We start from the raw sequence: 19,734 nt of genomic DNA on the forward strand, positions 1-19,734 counted from the left end.
TTTAGGGTGAAGGGGGCGCGTATCAAATCATCATCATACTAACGTGATGCATTCTTATTTTTGCAGCTCCGTATGCGAGACAAGAAAGACTCTCCTCAGCTGCTAATGGATGCTAAGCATATTTTCCCTGTTACTTTCCCGTTTAACCCATCATCTCTTGCATTAGAAACCATCCAGATCCCAGCAAGTTTGGGCCTAGGATTCATCTGTCGTGTCTGAAGCAAGTGTACAGTTCGCTTTTGATCATGAGTGTGCTTACCTGTAATCTTAAAACAGTGAAGACACTGAAAAGCCACGGCTGGGGTGGGGAATGGGAGAAAGCTGGGGGAAATATTGTAGATGCCCTGAAAAGCATTGCAGAAAGCTGGAATGCTGTGTAACTGTCTCAAGCTGAAGGCTAACGGAAACATAAACATTTGTATAAACTCACTACTCTCATGCTGAGGTCTATAAAAAGTTTTCAGAATTAGAAATTTTTCAGTACGGATCATTCCCTTAACCCCCCCCCCCCGTTAGTCACAAGCTGTCTTTTATATTTGAGTTTGGCACTAGAGACATTCTGAGGAACAAAGCTTTTCTATTCCCTTTCCTCCGAGATCAAAAGTTCTGTTGCTGGTGGGCAAGGCAAAACTTTTATTGTACTTGGGGCCACCTGAAGAGCAGTTTCCCCTAATTCAGCAAGGCTGAGGAACAGAATGTGCACCACTTAAGTTTGAAGCGGCCACCAATTGCAGCTCCCTGCTACACACACACACCTGGTGTAAAAAGATGCATATAGCCACTTTCAATGTGATGGTGTCAGTGTGTACCCTCAATCTGTCTCTTTTCTGATTCTCATTGAGTTAGAGAAGGTCCCTTCCCATCAGGACTCTCTGGGAGCTGTGGTTGTGGCTCTGGTACAACCATGGCAGGGTTGGTCTCCCTTCCTCAGCCTTTGGCGTGGTCGGAGAGTACCAGCAGCCAGACACTCGCTAGAGGTGCTCAGTTTTTAGCAAGCTGGGGGCGTGGCTGGGGAGTGGACCTGAGACAGAACTTCTCCCTGGTCCACTCCCTAGCTGTGAAAGCTGATAGAGAAGATATAGCTGAGAGGCCATTTTAACTCCTTATTAACTTACTTAAATGTAATTAAGTCATAGATTTGCTCGTAGACAGGGACCAGAGAGGACAGAAGAGTCCATTTTAAAGGTGTGATTTTTTTAGTGAAGTATATAAGCATTTAGGGATTATCTGCTATATGTTAAAACATGTTAGAGACTGGAAAGTGTAAATGCAAAAGGGCAGTAGAAAACAGAATATACCAGGCATTGGGTCTGTGCAAACCCATTGTAGTGAACAGAAGCTGTGGTTTCTTCAATGGGGCATGCACAGTAGACATTCGTAGTAGATTGCACTCCAGGAGATAATCTGTCAAAATTATTCCTTATTTATGTCAGTGTGACATAAATGATGCGAAGTATCAAAAAAGTCTTCTGGCTTACGTTATGGTACAACATAGCTGTTCATTAGTTAGTACTGTTTCAAAACATATCCAAGTGCTGCTGTGTGCTGTGTTCTTATAAATGTACAGTAATAATATTTAGGCAAGAGAAATAAGGATTAAAAAAACAACAACTTTAATAGTCCAGTCTTTTAACAAGATTTATGTAAGAAGTAAGGAATATCGCTGGTAATAGGAAATGGTAACTAAGCACAAACAACAAACTGGAAGATGCATAGTAATTGTATTTCAAATGTTTACTTAAAAGTATTGAAGACCCCGAGTTCAATGAACAAAACCCAAACATATTATATTTTTAGTATTTATTTATCATTCTGGTGTATGTTAGCTTCACACCTTGGGTTTTTTTTAGTTGCCAGCTTAATGACAGTATGTATGCTTTAATATTATCCGTTTTGGAGTTGTTGTTTAAGATATTTTAGATATTTAAGATGACTCTCAAATGCTTAGGTGAGAGAGGAATTACTTTACTCCAAATCTCCTGAATACCTTAGGTCCTTCACATTCATTTTTCAAAATGTAAAACAAACTCTGATTTGGGTGCACTTTGAAAAATAATACGAGTAACAGTAATACTCTGCTTCTGTATCTATGGGAATATTTCACTGGACACATTAAGAAGAAGGCTAGTGCTTGATAACATTTTTGCTGGAATCTGTCGCGTTCTGAACACTTGCATCAATGTGGAACTGACAGTTCAAAATGTCTGTTTATTCTTGCTCAGTGTTTTCTGATGTCGATTTTTTTTTAATACGGTCAGTCCTGATCAGATATACATAGGAAGAAATGACATATTTTGAGATTGCCATGTGCAATATTGTATTATAGCAATTGTAATGTATATTTATTTTAAAACATATCTTTATGCTGTAAAGGCATATTGTTTAAATTTATCTGTACATCCTTAGAGCGACATTGCTCTCACTTGAGAAGACCAGTGATGTGCACCTGTCATCTGGTCACTGATAAAGTAAATAAAGTGAGCTGCTGTTTATTCTTCAGTACTGTTCTTAAAAACTGATTTGGGTTATCTCTCTTTTTGGATTTTTGTTGTTGGCAGAGTATGATGGTTGTTTTAAGAAACATTCAGCAATTCTACTCAAGCATTGTCTAATATGTATTTTCTTTATGGCAAATGAACAGTTATTTACTTGAATATATTTACTCTACATCTGGCATAAAGTTTACAAAAATGATTCCTAACAAGCCGTGCTTCTTCTAAAACGACCATAAAATGCTGTCAAAAACAGATATCCTCTGTGTCTGCGGCCAGGAAGGGTGCCTTATCACCAAGGAGCCCTGAGCAAAAATGGGACGACACGCAATTTGCTACCCTAGAGGGGTACCCTAGAGTCTGAGATGATCACAGTTTTTTTTTTTAGTTATGATAAAGTACACTATCTTCTCACATTTTCACTGGATTCTTAGTACAGTGGTACCTCACAAGACAAAATTAATTCGTTCTGCAAGTTTTTTCGTTCTGCAAGTTTTTTCGTCTTGCGAAGCACAGATTCCCTGGGTATTAACGGTTTTAAGAAAAAGGAAACAAACTCGCAAGACGTTTTCGTCTTGCGAAGCAAGCCCATAGGGAAATTCATCTTGCGAAGCAACTCAAAAAACGAAAAACTCTTTCGTCTTGCGAGTTTTTCGTCTTATGAGGCGTTCGTCTTGCGAGGTACTACTATATATCATGTGATAATTGTAATGACACTGATGTAAAGCGACAGCAGCACTTTTAAAAATTAGGACCTCAACAAAAACAGAATTTCCACCATCTTCCTCCTGTGAATTAACTGAAATTCTGCCCTTTAAAATTCTTCTAGTAAGATAAAATTATCTCAAGAAACTTAACTACTTCAGAAACTATGCTTAAATGTATGAATCTTCCCTTTTGTTTACCTGTAAAAAAAGCCTTACTGTACCTTGTTTATTTACAAGAGTGATAGATGTTTATAGGCATTATCCTTATATTCAGTAGTCTAATACTACTTTTGATCACATTAAAATAGTATGCTGCTTCACATGTTGTAAAGGAAGATATTTCTAAGTTTAACTGGTATTTTCTAATTCATCTAATACTTTACATAGCAGTATTTTACATGAACTTTTCTTAGGTTAACATTTTTAGTACTGATACACAAATATAAAATGTTCAGTTTAGTTCTTCTGGTTTAGAGTCCTTATGCCTAACACAATTCCGGTTATGCTTATTTCCCCTCCCTTTATAGCATGGTTATTGCTTTTTAATGTGGAAATGGCTTTATTTCTAATTTTGTCAATTTGATAAGGAATAGTCTCTCCAATGCTGGGTGGGGGGGACGACTTACAAGAACCCTTTTGAAATGTACAGACCTGAAGTATTGCACAAATATTACCTCATTTAGGTTTCAGATATTTTCTTCCAGTGATGAATCCACTGATTCTGCAACATAACCTTGTGTCCGGATTTTAGCAAAACATTTCACAAGCTTCAATTAGGGATGAACTTAAAAAATATTTAAAGATTTGGTTTTGTTAAATATTAACTGATCAAGTATGCAATCTTGTGGGTAATTTTAGAGCCCCAATTCAGTGGAACATATTTGCATGTGGTGTGCAGAGAATCACACCCCTAACCTTCATAAATAAAGAATAATATGCTATAGAAATACTTGCCTCAGTCTAAAGATCCTGCTCCTGTTGCATGCATGGGATAGCTGCTCTGCTTGTACTTCTCCCCTTTTCCATGGAATCCCATGTGCTCATTAAATAAAGAATCCTATGATTGGTGGATTGGATCTGTTTTCATGTGCACATGGAAGCAGTCACAATAGCAGTGCACTGCGGGTACCCAGCTTGTCCTCCAAAACGAAGACATTCTGAATCTATGGGACAGTTTCTGGTGATGCTTTTTGCTTTTGCATACAGCAGATTTTTTAAAAATAACAGATCATCTCTGGTTCCGGGTCAGTACATGGACAGAAGTCCCTTTTATTCCAATAAAGCTTTTATCCAAATTTGCTTGGGATAGTGGCATTTTGCCTTTTGGTTCCATATCTCAGCATTTAGAAGCTGAAGGTCTCATTTCATTTTAAGATTTCAAAACCAGACACATTTCAAAATATCACATAAAAATCCTTTGGAAATTACTATTTTAAAAATTGTAATTCTTTTTGAAACAAAGGTTTTGACAGACAATAGGTTTTCACTAGATAGTGCTACTGTGCTTAGATGGAAACCAAAACGGTATCAGAATGAAATAAGCTCTGAACTGTCATAGTGTCTGATGTATTTAGTAAACGTATGCTTCATAAATGCTGTACCTTAGCTATCACTGAAATGTCCAAATAAAAATACAACTGTTAAGTCTTCTTTGGTGTCTCTTGTGTAAATACATTATTCCTGGAGTTATCAAGTGCAGTTGAATTTTCAACCTACAGATGTCAGTCATGCTGAGTTCAATGGGACTTACAAGTACAGTGGTACCTCTGGTTACGTACTTAATTCATTCCGGAGGTCCGTTCTTAACCTGAAACTGTTCTTGACCTGAAGCATCACTTTAGCTAATGGTGCCTCCTGCTGCTGCTGCGCCACCGGAACACGATTTCTGTACTCATCCTGAAGCAAAGTTCTTAACCCGAGTTACTATTTCTGGGTTAGCGGAGTCTAACCTGAAGCGTATGTAACCTGACGTGTATGTAACCCAAAGTCCCACTGTACGGTAACTTGAGGACTGCAGCTCTGTTTATAGGCAATCTAGCAGGGAAACAAAGAATGGGTACAGCTTCCCTAAACAATTAACTTATGAGACTTACAACATTTATTGCTGCACCATGGTAGCAGCTTCAATAAATGCACATTCCAAAACTTCAAAGATCCAAATGGAGGGCTGCAGGTTAACTTTAAACACTGCTTAAATATCTGCAACCAAAAAACCCTGAATCTTCACTAAATCATAGAATTGAAGAGTTGGTAGGGAACCCCAAAGGTCATCTAGTTGAACCTGCTGCAATACAAGAATGACAACTTAAATAATCCTTGGCAGATGGATCATCCAACCTCTGTTTAGAAACTTCCATTGAAGGAATCTATCACCTTCCAAGGTACAGTGGTACCTCAGGTTAAGTACTTAATTCGTTGCAGAGTTACGTTCTTAACCTGAAACTAGTCTTAACCTGAAGCACCACTTTAGCTAATGGGGCCTCCTAATGCCGCCGTAGCACGATTTCTGTTCTCATCCTGAAGCAAAGTTCTTAACCCGAGGTACAGAGGGGGGTGTTTATTGTGGCTAACAGGTGTCACCCCATCACTGCTACCTGCTATTTTTGACTCTTTTTAACCCCTTCAGCCACCGCCTTTGCAACCTTCCTAGAAACTTGGTGGCTCCCCTTTTTTCCAATAATAATAATAATTTAATAGTCATTAAATAATAATAAATAATAATTATTAATAAGTTTGATGAGGCCCTAAGCTACTGAAGGTAATATGGCCCTTTATATGTCCAGCTGTGCTTTGTCAACAACATATTGTCGCTGTTTTTTTGTGTTCAATATATGCTACAAGGTACTTTATGGACCTAATAGGTATCTAAATCCATTTGCACATAACAAAACATGTATTTTATCAAAGTAATTGATATAGAAATGAGCAAACCAGTGATATTTTAGGGAGCAGGCTAGCAGGTGGGGCCCATTACTTACATCATGGGAGCCTACACAACACAAAACACTGTTGCTGTATGTAGATTTTATTTTAGTTTTTTATCTTATATTTTGGGGGGGGCAAGAGAGTGGGGCCCTAAGCTATAGCTTGTTTAGCTTATATATAAATCCAATAATAATAATAATAATAATAATAATAATAATAATAATAATAATAATAATAATAATAGCAGCTGAGGGGGAACCTCAACTCTCAGCCCTCCCTTAAGCGGAAAAGGCCGCCCGGCGGCGGGCAAGCCAACAAACGTGGCGCTCCTGCCGTGGGAGGCATCGGCGCTTCCTCGCCCTCGGGCTCCACCTCTGCCCGGAGCCGCCCGCCGCGCGAGAGGAGCTGGGCTGAGGCAACTTCGCCGACCGCCTCCGGGCCTCCTTCCTTCGGCGGGACGGGGAGCCCCTTGTTCCTTCCTTCCCCTCAGCCTTCCGCCCACAAGCGGGGCCATAAGCGACGGCCAAATGGCGCTCAGCGACCTCTACACGCAGGTAAACGGGGGCGAGAAAAGCGGGAGGAATCGCGGCCGAGGCAGGTGCCGCTCCAAGCCCGCCCTCCGCTGGGGGGCGCGAAGGGGATTTCTTTTAATGGCCGCGGAGCTTTGCAAAGCCCCCGAAAGTATCCTCCTGGGAACTGTAGTTTGCCCCTTCGAGGGAGCTACGGTTCCCACAAGACCCTTAGCAAACGGCAGTTCTCTACCCCCCCTTCTTTCCCCGTCGCCATATGGAGGGAAGGGAAAGGCAGAAGAAGCCTAGCAGCCGCCTCTGCCCGTATTGTGTGGGAAAGGAATGCGGGTCACGGGTCAGCCGGGGACGAGGGAATCCTGTTGTCTCGGTTTCCCCCGAGGAGATGGGGGGGGGTAAGAAATCTGGTGCGGGTGCAGAGAGGGAGGCGAGAAAGGTAAAAGTAATCGTTGGCTGAAGAAGTCGGGCGGAAGGAGGGAGGGTTTCTCGCTCTCGCTCTCCCTCACACACGCAAAGGCGCGCACCGCGATCCTAAAAGCCATCCAAAGTTATTGAACTACGGCGCGGTGGCGCAGCAGAAGCAAACCCCAGACGGAAGGACCCCTGACGTGGCTGGATGGCTGCAATCCTGCGCGCGTTTTACTTGGGACTCTGCGCGCAGTTGTGCTTGACAGCGCTGTATCTGCGCGGGTACTTGCGCGGATGCGGGGAAGGGCCACTGAACTTAAGGGGATTGACTGCTGAGTAGCATGGATGCCCCCCCAATCAATACAAATCTGAGGTCCTCCCCCAACTAACAAAAATCCTAAGGCTAGTGAATGACGAAGGCTGCAAACTCTACTGGCAAGGAGGAATGCAGTGGCGTAGCGTGGGTTGTCAGCACCCGGGGCAAGGCAAGTAATTTGTGCCCCCTAACCTGTGGATTTGCGCCCCCTAACCCTAACCCCCAGATGTTGCGCCCGGTGCGGCTGGCCCCCCCTGCACCCCCCACGCTACGCCACTGGAGGAATGGATTATGGATCGGTTAGCTGGATTGGTTTTACTTTTATGCCGCTTTCCCGCAACTGACCTGTGCCCAAGCGGCATATTTCAAGCTTCGAAAATGTTAAAGCAGTGAACATCGGGAATACATATATGCAAAATACAGAGCATGTGCAGTAAATTGAAAATGAGACTGTGAGTGAGAGAGCACTGGGCAGTGGCGTAGCGTGGGTTGTCAGCACCTGGGGCAAGGCAAGTAATTTGCGTCCCTAACCCGTGGATTTGCACCCCCTAACCCTAACCCCCAGATGTTGCGCCCGGTGCGGCCGGGCCCCCCTGCACCCCCCACGCTACGCCACTGGCACTGGGAGTAATTAAGGTGTCTATAATATTTGCTTGATTTGTGCACTGAGTGACTGAAGACTTCTTTGGTTTAATGGTAAACCATAATTTTACGTTTTGTCCAAGCTTAGAGACAGAAGCTTCTGATCTCTTTGTGTGTGTGACATGATGAGCTCAAGGAGCCTCATGCTTGTAAGGTTAACCGTGATGTCTAAAATGTAGCCAGTCCAAGATGTTTTGCTGCCTGACACAGAATGTCAAATGCTCCATTCATCAGATGCATAGTACCCAAAACTAGTCACTTTATTTTGGTGCCTGAGGCAGAAAATACCACACACACACCTCCCTATGAGTAAAAATGCAAAAACAAAAGACTTATAATGTTCTGCTCTTTCATGATGCTCATGAACATCATGAAATCCCTAATAGTAGGGCGAGCCCTGGGAAGAGTAGGTGGAATAGAAGAAACCTAACCCTTTCTGCGCCCACTGATAAAACTAAGCAAATCCTGCCCTTCCCAGCCTGTTTTCTGTCAGCTGGGTGTTCCTTCAGTTTCAGAGACTTAACTGGTGGGAAGAACAAAAAAATGCTAGATGGCTGTCTCTTCTATTCCACATGGTTGCGGGTGGAGAGACACTTCTTATGGGCACTGGACCTGTTTGTTTACTTTCTCACAGGTATGCGGAGTTCTCCGGTTTCTCTTGCAAACATGCTTTTATTATGTGCCAGTGCAGGTCCAAATCTAGATTTTTTTTTTATTCATTTGTTTTCATTATTTTTCCTGAGTGGCTCAAGAAAATTCTCCAGCAGAGGAAGGAGGAGGTTGGGTGTAACTCAACAGGAAAGTAAACTCCATGTTTACTTGTAAGGCAGGGTTCACTGGCATGTAGATAGATGGCTCATTACATTTACCAATGGAGATACCTGGAATAGACTTTTTAATCTAGTTATAATATTTAGATATAAGAATCATGTGACAAAATGCGTATGCGTACATATTTAACATGCAGGGGACACATGCACACATACTCTTAGTTTGATTGCCCCACTCCAGCAGGGGCGGTGGGGGAGAAATAATTCTTGCTTATTTCAGTGTTGGCCACAGGAAGGCAGCAACATTTTTGGCTGGCATAGCACTGAGATGCTTGAGGAATTTGATCTTAGCAAATTCCAGTACAGAATGCCTTGCTCTGCACCTCTTAGACCTCTTATTAGGCCTGCCAGACCTCCGCTTTTGGCTTGTGAGACCATTTTGGCCCAGCCACACCCACCTGCCCTACACCTGATGGCTCAGCCAAAAGCGGGTCTAAACATACCCCAACTCCCTCAACTGTTTCTCATAAGACTTGGTTTCCAGACCCTTGATCATCTTGGTCGCCCTCCTCTGCACCTGTTCCAGTTTGTCAGTATCCTTTTAAAATTGTGGCATCCAGAACTGGACACAATATTTTAGGTGTGGTCTGACCAAGGCAGAATAGAGCGGTACTATTACTTCTCTTGAATTCCCTGTATAAGAAGTCATGTTTCCCAAAACAAAGGATCTGAGTCTGCACAATTATTCGGTTTTAGCAGCTGAATAAGTAGGGATATTTGAACTTAACAGGTTTATTTCTTGCACTGGAAATTGCAGCAACTGCGTTCACAAATTTAGAAATAAACTGTTTTAAGTTTCTCTGTGCCTGGTCCAAACAAGCTACGTCTTCCAATGACTTTAACAGAAGACCAGAAGATGTGTAACTCTCTTCTGTCTAAATAAATTGGATTTGAAGTGCTCAACTTTGACTAGATCATGCCCATAGTTAGTAGTAGAAAAACAACATTCTCTGAACACCTTGCAAAAGGTCTATACAATTTTTGCACCTTTCTAACCTTTGCAGCTTTGGAAGATATTTCCCTTTAGAATCAAGGTTGCTGATGTATTGACGTTTGAGTTTGGCTTTTTATGGGGACGGGGATATGCTATATCTGAATTGTTTGCTTGCATATTTTATTATATGGTGATGACAATATATTTAAAAAACAATAAAACCATTGCTAGCCAAAAAAAGAGGAAAAAAAAGAAAAAGAAAGAGAAAGAAAGAAAGAAAGAAAGAAAGAAAGAAAGAAAGAAAGAAAGAAGTGCTACTTATTAAAGTGAATTGCTTTTGTTTTATTATTACAGTATAACAGAGTTTGGATTCCTGATCCTGAAGAAGTCTGGCAATCTGCTGAAATCACAAGAAACTATAAAAATGGAGAAGACCTACTTCATCTGCAACTAGAAGATGGCACGGTGAGCGAAATACGTTATGTTATTAGCAGTACTGTGGTGTACGATACTTGCATGCATGTTGACACATAAACATTGACCTGCTGGATTTTCCATCTGGTCTCGCTTTGTGTCTGATAGATTCACCTTGGTTTTTACTCACATGCTAAGCTGGTGTCTGGGCTATATTACCATCTACAGGTGGGACTCGAAAACAGAAGCGGGAGTGGGAATTGCTTATTTGTCCCATGTCCAGAACAGAAATAAATCCAGCAAATGTAACTAGCATATTCTGCTGTTACTTTTAGCCTGTGAATAGACCAGGTTTCCCCCCACCCCACCCCCACTGAAATGAATGGAATAGCTGAATGGCCACTCAGCCCTTCCCAGGTGGGTAGTGGTTGCAGACCTTGCCTCTGTCCATCATCCCCAGCAGCGAAGGCCCATGTGTTCTGCTGGCTGTTAGGGAAATTCCCCAGCTGGCAAAATCAAGGCACAGGGATTCCTCACCCAGGCGCTGGCTTCAATTGGGCCAATCAGAGGCCAGCTGGCTGGGCATTGGCTGCAGTCCATGTTTGGTCAGCCAGCAGCGCATAAAAGAGTAAATTATGTAATTACATAAATTACGCAAGTTCCAACATTTCACCACAGTGCAAGACACATTTCACCACAGTGCATGACAAATAACAAAGGTTTTGGCAGAAGATGAACTTCAGTGGAGAAGAAGCATTGCTGCATGTGAGGAATACAGGGCAGAACATAGAATGATGCCTGCTTACATCCTTAGGCTCATGTAACATGCTAACTTTCTATGTCTTCACCTCTCCCATTTACCAACAGGAATTGAAATATCCAGTTGATCCCAGAGCTTTACCTCCTTTGCGAAATCCAGACATACTTGTCGGTGAAAACGACCTCACCGCACTTAGCTATCTTCATGAGCCTGCCGTCCTACACAATCTGAAAGTTCGCTTTGTCGAGTCCAAGCTGATTTATACCTACAGCGGTAAGCGAACATTCACGCTCTCCACATTTCTCATATACGAAGCATGTGTGATGCAACTCTTACTTCTATCTGGTGTTTTTCCCCCCCATGCAGGGATAATTTTAGTTGCAATGAACCCCTACAAGCAGCTGCCGATATATGGAGATGCCATTATCCATGCCTATAGTGGTCAGAATATGGGGGATATGGATCCACATATATTTGCTGTGGCAGAAGAAGCTTACAAACAAATGGCAAGGTAGAGTCTGGGGAGTTTCTAGTATGTTAAGCTGTGGCCCTCCAGATGTTCTTGGACTCCAGCTCTCATCTTCCTAACCGTTGGGCATGCTAGCCAGGGCTGATGGAATCAAATAACATCTGGAGGACAACAGGCCAGCCAGCCCTTCTTTAAAACCTCTGATTAAAAACCTGTCAGTTCCGTTTGTAAGATGTTGCTACATGCCTGACCCTTTCAAAAACTTTGGACCCATGTAGGTAAGTTTCTTAGAAATAAAATAATAATAATCAAACAAAGGGCTTCATTGATTCATGAGGGATCCCCTGAAAAACTGTTCAGAGATTGCTGTGCATACTCTCTAAGCACCCACAAAGTTCCTGGAGGAATCAGGTGCCAACAGCGGAAAATGGCTTCACGCACCAGATCACAAAGTCGGGATACTTAAATAAAGCAGATCGTATCATCTGTAGAGACATACATGATTTTTTTACATTAAAAAATAGTAATTTTATTTGATAATGCATTTTCTCCTTGCTTTAGGAACAACAAGAATCAATCTGTTATAGTCAGTGGAGAATCAGGAGCTGGGAAAACAGTTTCAGCTAAATATGCTATGCGATACTTTGCTACTGTCAGTAGATCTAGCAGCAACACGCAAGTAGAGGATAAAGTCCTGGCATCAAATCCGATAACAGAGGTAAATTATGGATGGCTCTGTAAAGGGATGAAATTGCATATTTATTGAATCATCTCATTCTAACATTTGAGTACCTGCAGCAGAAATTATCATGTTTGACCTTCTGATTTTGAAAACCTATGAAATACCTAAAATAGTTATAGCTAACAGTTCTTTGGCATCCCAGATCTGGTTTTGTTGACTGAACTGCACATGTTTGCTGTTTAATCTGTGCAGGTTATTCTGTTGTCACACTTGATTTTCTTAAATGGCAAATGTTCACAAAGTTTATTTCCTATCTTAGTTGTTGCAGTAAAGCTTCCTCTTGTAGGCATGGATAAATAACAGTTAGGCAATTCCACGATCTACTGTGGAAAATGGGGAAAAAACCACCGGATTGGGTGTAATGATCGCTGCACCAAAGCAGCAATCGTAAGAACACAAGAAGAGCCTGCTGGATCAGACCAACTAAATGAGTCAGTGTGGTGTAGTGGTTAGAGTGTTGGACTAGGGCCTGGGAGTTGTTGTTGTCGTTTAGTTGTTTAGTCGTGTCTGACTCTTCGTGACCCCATGGACCAGAGCACGCCAGGCACTCCTGTCTTCCACTGCCTCCCGCAGTTTGGTCAAACTCATGCTGGTAGCTTCGAGAACACTGTCCAACCATCTCGTCCTCTGTCGTCTCCTTCTCCTTGTGCCCTCCATCTTTCCCAACATCAGGTTCTTTTCCAGGGAGTCTTCTCTTCTCATGAGGTGGCCAAAGTATTGGAGTCTCAGCTTCAGGATCTGTCCTTCCAGTGAGCACTCAGGGCTGGTTTCCTTCAGAATGGAGAGGTTTGATCTTCTTGCAGTCCATGGGACTCTCAAGAGTCTCCTCCAGCACCATAATTCAAAAGCATCAATTCTTTGGCGATCAGCCTTCTTTATGGTCCAGCTCTCACTTCCATACATCACTACTGGGAAAACCATAGCTTTTACTATACGGACCTTTGTTGGCAAGGTGATGTCTCTACTTTTTAAGATGCTGTCTAGGTTAGGACCTGGGAGACCAGGGTTCAAATCCCCACTCAGCTATGAAGCTCACTGGATGGTCTTGGGCCAGTCATTTCCTCTTTGTGCAACCTACCTCACAGGGTTATTGTGGGGATTAAGCTTGATCTCCTTGGAGAAAAAGGCAGGAGAGGAATGTTGCTGTATTGGCATTGCAAGCTAGCGAAATGGCACTGGTGGTTGTAGACTCTAACCCAGTAGGTGAGGCACTTGCCTGGCATATATGTAAGGTCCATAGGAAGTGGTTCTTCAGCTCATGCTAGCTCACATGCTTTCCTCCTATCTCCCACCTTTTACTGCTGGGAGAAGTGAACAAGAAGGTTTAACCTTGCAGGGACTGGAATGGATAGGCATCCTTCCATGTCTTATTCAAAACGGATTTTAAAAAATTAAATCACTTCTGCCAAACATCTGAAATGAATCCATTTGTAAATGGATCTCTTTTGACTCAGTGAGGCCTCTTGACCCTGGTGGACTGCAGAAGATGTCATGAGGAGCAGCCCAAAGCCTCACATGTGTTTTTGCACCTCTCTACCTGAACAAGACTCTCCCCGCCACTGCTCTGCTGCACATTATTACTTGGAAGGGGACAAGGTCCTATTCACAATCCATTGTGCAACGAGTTTCCACCAGCAGTGTTGTGTTGTGTAACACTAAAAACCACCCGCCAGCTAGCAGAAGAGACCTGCTGGATATAGTCCATTGAAATTGATGGGCTTAAATTAGTCGTGCACGTTATTTTCAGCAGGTCTGTTCTTCAGTAGGAATAACATTGGGCACCATTATCATAAGGGATGCGGGTGGCGCTGTGGTCTAAACCACTGAGCCTCTTGGGCTTGTGGATCAGAAGGTCGGTGGTTCGAATCCCCACAATGGGGTGAGCTCCCATTGCTCTGTCCCAGCTCCTGTCAACCTAGCAGTTCGAAAGCACTTGCAAGTTATTTTCAGCAGGACTGTTCTTCAGTAGGAATACCATTGGGCACCATTATACAGTGGTACCTTGGGTTAAATATGGTTCAGGTTACAGACTCCACTAACCCAGAAATAGTACCTCGGGTTAAGTACTTTGCTTCACGATGAGAACAGAAATCGTGCTCCAGCGGTGCAGCAGCAGTGGGAGGTCCCATTAGCTAAAGTGGTGCTTCAGGTTAAGAACAGTTTCAGGTTAAGAACAGACCTCTGGAACGAATTAAGTACTTAACTCGAGGTACCACTATACAGCACCCAGCTCACACATATATAAATTCTGACCAAGTCTGAAAACAATTCCCCAAATCATTGTGTTGTAAATATTTCATTTATTTATAAGAGCATTTATAAGCGGCCAACTTATAAAATTGGTAACGTGCTAACAAATAGATGTATGTGCATTGAAATGATTCTCCATTTCATAGGCTGTCGGTAATGCTAAAACCACACGCAACGACAACAGCAGCCGCTTTGGAAAATACACAGAAATCAGTTTTGATCGGAGGTACCAGATCATTGGTGCAAATATGAGAACATACCTGCTTGAGAAATCCAGAGTTGTCTTCCAGGTTAGTAAGATTCGCCAGTGGAATTGCATTATATCTTTGTTAACAGACTGCCGTAAAGGCAAGATGGATTCTGTTGTGGACCAAGAACCAGCTGCTCAGTCCCATTTTTTTTTTTTTATCTTTGAGGGTCTTGGTGGGAGCTGTTGCTTGGGATGACACTGGGGAATACAAGGCTGAGGGCTGGACATCTGTGTAAATAATCCTGATTCTATATGGACATAATGTGCAGTTCCTGTTCCTGCAATAGTTTTAAGTGTTTGGGTTTTTTTGTAAACCGCTTGGAGAGCCACTCACAGTTATAAAGCAGGATATAAGTACTCTAAATAAATAATGAATAAAATACAGATAATGGGTTGTATCCAATGCTAGATCTAATAAGAGAAAACTTGAAATTAATGAACGTAAAGATGGTCATGTTCATTAATGTTAATGGGTCTTGTCTGAATAGGACTGACACTGAATGCAGGCCAGTGCTCCACATATTAATCTTCTCATTAGTATGTTCTGTCACTTAGATCTTTGGGCTGGTATCCCCAAACTGTCCCAAGATCTGGAGCAGTGAATTCTTGTGTTCCTTAATTGCAGGGTTGTTTCAAGTACAGGGTAAAAGTAAAGCTAACTGTTCAGGTAACTAAATAAGCTATTTCTGCAAGCTGATTTCCTAAAAAGGAGATTTAGAGGAAACTTCTTCTGGGTTTCTGTGAGCAATTTTTCAATTAGTGCTTCCTGGAGACATCATTATTATACTTGCCAGCTCTTGTCAGTTTTTAACTTGAGGCAATTACGAGAGCAACAGTTTTGGCAAGCGGCATTCAGCATTGTCTGATTTGGAGATGTGCACTCAGTAATAAGCTAAAACTGCTGCATTGAAATTTACAAGTTGCCACCATCTCTGGGATTTAATTTTCCTAGAGTTGGGATCGACATGCTACCCCCAGTGCCAATTCTGCAATCAGTCACAAGGGCTGGTGAGCTGTGAGGCTTTCTTGATTCCCAAAATGAGAGGAAAAACCTTTCTCTGATATGACTCACAGAATCATAGAATTGTAGAGTTGGACGGGACCACAAGGGTCATCTAGTCCAATCCCCTGCAATGTAGGAATCTTTGGCCCAACATGAGGTAATGAACCCGTGACCCTGACATTAAGAGTCACTATTGTCATGTTGGCCAAGTGGCCAAGCAGGCCAGAAGCTGCAGCAGCTGCGTCTCCTTCTACAAAATAAATAATTTTTCTTCGTTTCTCATTTTATCATCTTGTTTACCTTCATTGGCAGTCGGAGAATGAAAGAAATTACCATATATTTTATCAGTTATGTGCATCAGCTCGGAGACCAGAATTTGAGCACCTTAAACTGGGTATGTCTTATTTCATATTTTCATTGTTCTATTTTAACACAGTTAAACAACCAAGCAGTATATACATTTTATTAAATAAATAAATAAGTTAATCTTACTAAAGGACTTTTGTTGCATCATTGACTGATGCAATGATCACTGATGACCTATTCACAGAGGTCTCTCAACTTAATATCCAATATATAATGTCACTATGTTTTGCTTTTCGCCTGCAGCAAGCCCCGAAGAATTTAATTATACTAACATGGGTGGAAACGCTGTGATTGAAGGAGTGAATGACTATGCCAACATGATGGAGACTCAGAAGACATTCACCCTGCTAGGTAGATAAACTTTGCCTTTGATAAAGTAGCAAAATTATAACGATGGAAAATTTATTGGGATTACCGTTCTGAGAATAACTACTGATTAGACGTTACAGTATAACCATGTTCCTAATTTACTTCTTGATATATGGCAACCGTATCATAGGGCAGAATTACTTGTACAGTGGTACCTCGGGTTAAGAACTTAATTCGTTCCGGTGGTCCATTCTTAACCTGAAACTGTTCTTAACCTGAAGCACCACTTTAGCTAATGGGGCCTGCCACTGCCGCCGCGCCACTGCTGCGCAATTTATGTTCTCATCCTGAAGCAAAGTTCTTAACCTGAGGTACTATTTCTGGGTTAGCGGAGTCTGTAACCTGAAGTGTCTGTAACCTGAAGCGTCTGTAACCCGGGGTACCACTGTAATATTAATGTAGAGAGGGGGACATTTGCATGGAAGAATGGGTGGCTGGGAAAGGGGAGCATCCCTCGTCAACCAATTCACTCCTGAAAATCAAGACTGCTAGCTTTTCTCCTGGCCCTCAAAACCAGGTAAACCTCCCCTCTCCTGCTTGCTAGCTTCTTTCTGGAAATGCTCTTCTATGTCCCTGCGTTCACACTGAGAAACACGCTTGTAAAAGGATTCCAATTGATGCTGCCACTCCCTGCTTGACTTGGCAGGAGAGCTGACACCTGGCTGAGGAGTGGGAGCCAGAACTGGTGTTTTGAGAAGGATATTGAGAGTGTCCTTTGAGAGATCAAAAGGCAGCACCTGAGAGTGCTTATTCTGGGCTCTGGTAGGCAGAGGAGGAGGGGTCTGGAGCCACAGCAGAGATATGCAGGCAATGAAATGAGTACTGTTTGGGAGCCAAGTGGAGAGATTTGGCAGAAAAGAAAGAGGAGGGAGAGGGAAACGAGGCAAGTTGCAATATGAATTTGGGCTGCAAGGGCAATAAGGAGGGGGAACAGGAAGAGTAATCGGACAGAAGGGTCTGGAGCTGTTATCTCTAGTGATAAGCCAGAAAAAGAGAGAAGGATGCCAAAGGAAGGAGAGGACACTGTACAAGGCAAGTCAGGCAGAGAACTGTGCAGGAGAGAAAACATTGTATATAAAACTAATTGTATATAAAATTAGGGACACGGGTGGCGCTGTGGGTTAAACCACAGAGCCTAGTACTTGCCGATCAGAAGGTCGGCGGTTCAAATCCCTGCAACGGGGTGAACTCCCTTTGCTCGGTCCCTGCTCCTGCCAAGCTAGCAGTTTAAAAGCACATCAAAGTGCAAGTAGATAAATAGGTACCACTCCGGCGGGAAGGTAAACGGCGTTTCCTTGCGCTGCTCTGCTTAGTCATGCTGGCCACATGACCCGGAAGCTGTATGCCAGCTCCCTTGGCCAATAAAGCGAGATAAGTGCCGCAACCCCAGATTTGGCCACAACTGGACCTAATGGTCAGGGATCCCTTTACCTATATGAAATTAATTGTGGAGTCCCTCAATTAAAGGGGCAAAAGAACTGTGAGCAAGTTCTGCTCTCTGAGAACAAGAGACCACCAGGAGTTCTGAAGACTCCTGGGACCAGAGGCAGAGATAGAGCTAACTCTTAGTTTGGGTGGTATAATAAACGTATGCTTTCACCCTGATATAACTAGTTCTGAATTATACTGGACTTCAGCATGGCCCTATGCTAAAATGCAATGCATGAAAACGAGAGTTACTTCTAATTTATGTACTGTCACCTGCAACACCTAATGCCTCCATTTCTTCCTGTTGTTGGCTGTGTAATGTTGAATCGAGATTTATTTGTTTTCTTTTTAGGTTTGAAGGAAGATTTCCAGATGGACGTTTTTAAAATATTGGCAGCCATTCTGCACTTAGGCAATGTGCAAATAGTTCCTGTTGGTGATGAAAGATCTTCTGTTAGTGTAAGAATTGCCAGCAAAATATTTTGGGACTTATTTTCCCTTGGTGAACAATGGAAGAAGCCCTTGCCATGTTTTCCCATTTAGCTAGGGCACACTCGTAATCATGCTGCACTTTAGTCTTGCTGCACATTTCCTTCTTTGAGGATGCAACCCTCAAAGCCAATCGAGTTACCGTATTTTCCGCTCTATAGGACGCATCAGATGATAGGACGCACCTAGTTTGGGGGGGAGGAAATAAGGGGGGTGATTCTGAACCCCAGAAGCAAGAACAGCAAGAGGGATATGGCTTCTGGGATAGCCTCTTGCTGTTCTGGCTTCTGGGATAGCAGCTGGGATAGCTGGTCTAGCTTTGCGCGAAGCCTCCGCAGGGCACGGGGAGCCTTCATCCCCGTGCCCTGCGGAGGCTTCTGCGACAGCTGCCCTGTGGAGGCTTTGTGCCGCTAACCCTGAGGCTAGAACAGCGCTCCGTCTCGCTGTTCTGGCTTCTGGGGCAGCCCATGCAGCCTCTGCAGGGCAGTGGGGTGCCTTTATCCCGCTGTCCTGCAGAGGCTTTGCGCAGCTAAGCCAGAAGCTAGAACAGCGAGATGGAACGCTGCACAGTGCTCCTTCTCCCTGTTCTGGCTTAGCCGTGCAGCTGGCATTCGCTCCATAAGAAGCACACACATTTTCCCTTACTTTTTAGAAGGGGAAAAGCGTGTCTTATAGAGCGAAAAATACGGTACTATTTACTAAATGCATTTGTATCTTGCCCTTTCTCCAAAAAGCACTTTAGTTTCGCCAACTCCGGGGCTGAGGTTGGGCTGTGACGTTCACCCAGTTTGCTTCATAGCTCAGTTAGGTTTCGGACCTGGGTTCTTCATAGCCAAAATCGACATTTCAGTGTCTCTTACACCACACTGCTTTGTGTTGTGTAGCTCATTGGCTGGTTTGCCATACAAGAAGGCACTGCACTTTCAGTTCTGTGCTGCAAGCCTTGTATTAAAGTTCTTCTTGTTCATGCATCCTCTGTGTACCCTCCTTTTCATGATCCTTTTCAGTTTCTCAGTGGGGAGCAAAATGCCCCCTTATAGATGCTTTCAGATCAAGCCTTGCATGCTACGGGGATGAGTTCTGGCACCAGAAATAGTATATGGGACTGAATGATTTCCAGGTTTCAAATCTAGTAAACCCTGGGACCTCTTGACATTGCAGTGGATTGCGAAATGGGGCTCTTCTTGGGTTCTGCTCCTGCTTCCGTCAGGGACTGAAACAAATAATGTAGTTTTAATTCTGGTCTTTTAAAATATGCGTTGGAATGTCTTGATACAATTGCATGGAAATTTGTAGCTATGTTGCTGGCAAATGTAAAATTTAATGTGACTGAGGAAACTTTAGGTTCCCCACCTGTCTACATTGATGGCAGTGTGTCACAAAGAATACAGAGATGATACATACTCTTGTCAA

At 42.9% G+C, this 19,734-nt stretch overlaps 2 protein-coding genes and 1 long non-coding RNA gene across 13 annotated transcripts in view; 2 read left to right on the top strand and 1 right to left on the bottom strand.

The window, feature by feature from the left end:
* The window catches only part of MYO5A (myosin VA), a 114,113-nt gene extending 111,614 nt beyond the window's left edge, over positions 1-2,499 (top strand). For all 8 annotated transcript variants that reach the window (XM_083712387.1, XM_083712390.1, XM_083712392.1 and 5 more), the window contains one exon: positions 67-2,499. In XM_083712387.1, the coding sequence (XP_083568513.1) occupies positions 67-219 (153 nt within the window). In that variant the 3' untranslated portion in view covers positions 220-2,499. The remainder of the gene's footprint in view (positions 1-66) is intronic.
* A 266-nt stretch (positions 2,500-2,765) lies between these two features.
* LOC310831801 lies at positions 2,766-4,952 on the bottom strand. Its single transcript, XR_014557966.1, has 2 exons — positions 3,178-4,952; positions 2,766-2,921 (listed from the first exon to the last, which is right to left on the bottom strand). It is a non-coding gene; the product is annotated as an uncharacterized lncRNA (long non-coding RNA).
* A 1,458-nt stretch (positions 4,953-6,410) lies between these two features.
* MYO5C (myosin VC) overlaps positions 6,411-19,734 on the top strand; it is a 53,319-nt gene continuing 39,995 nt past the window's right edge. For 2 of the 4 annotated variants that reach the window (XR_014557917.1, XM_083712405.1), the window contains exons 1-9: positions 6,872-6,988; positions 10,136-10,246; positions 11,063-11,228; positions 11,322-11,466; positions 11,986-12,142; positions 14,563-14,706; positions 15,982-16,063; positions 16,279-16,386; positions 18,185-18,291. Coding sequence is in view for 3 of the 4 variants with exons in the window: in XM_083712405.1 (XP_083568531.1) it covers positions 6,911-6,988; positions 10,136-10,246; positions 11,063-11,228; positions 11,322-11,466; positions 11,986-12,142; positions 14,563-14,706; positions 15,982-16,063; positions 16,279-16,386; positions 18,185-18,291 (1,098 nt within the window). In the remaining variant the exon portion in view is untranslated. Of the gene's footprint in view, positions 6,679-6,871; positions 6,989-10,135; positions 10,247-11,062; positions 11,229-11,321; positions 11,467-11,985; positions 12,143-14,562; positions 14,707-15,981; positions 16,064-16,278; positions 16,387-18,184; positions 18,292-19,734 lie in introns of those variants that run through there. The other 2 variants (XM_083712406.1, XM_083712407.1) reach the window with 2 other exon arrangements.

The sequence above is a fragment of the Podarcis gaigeae genome, assembly GCF_964106915.1.
Source record: "Podarcis gaigeae genome assembly, chromosome: 14".
Classification (NCBI taxonomy): Eukaryota; Metazoa; Chordata; class Lepidosauria; order Squamata; family Lacertidae; genus Podarcis; species Podarcis gaigeae.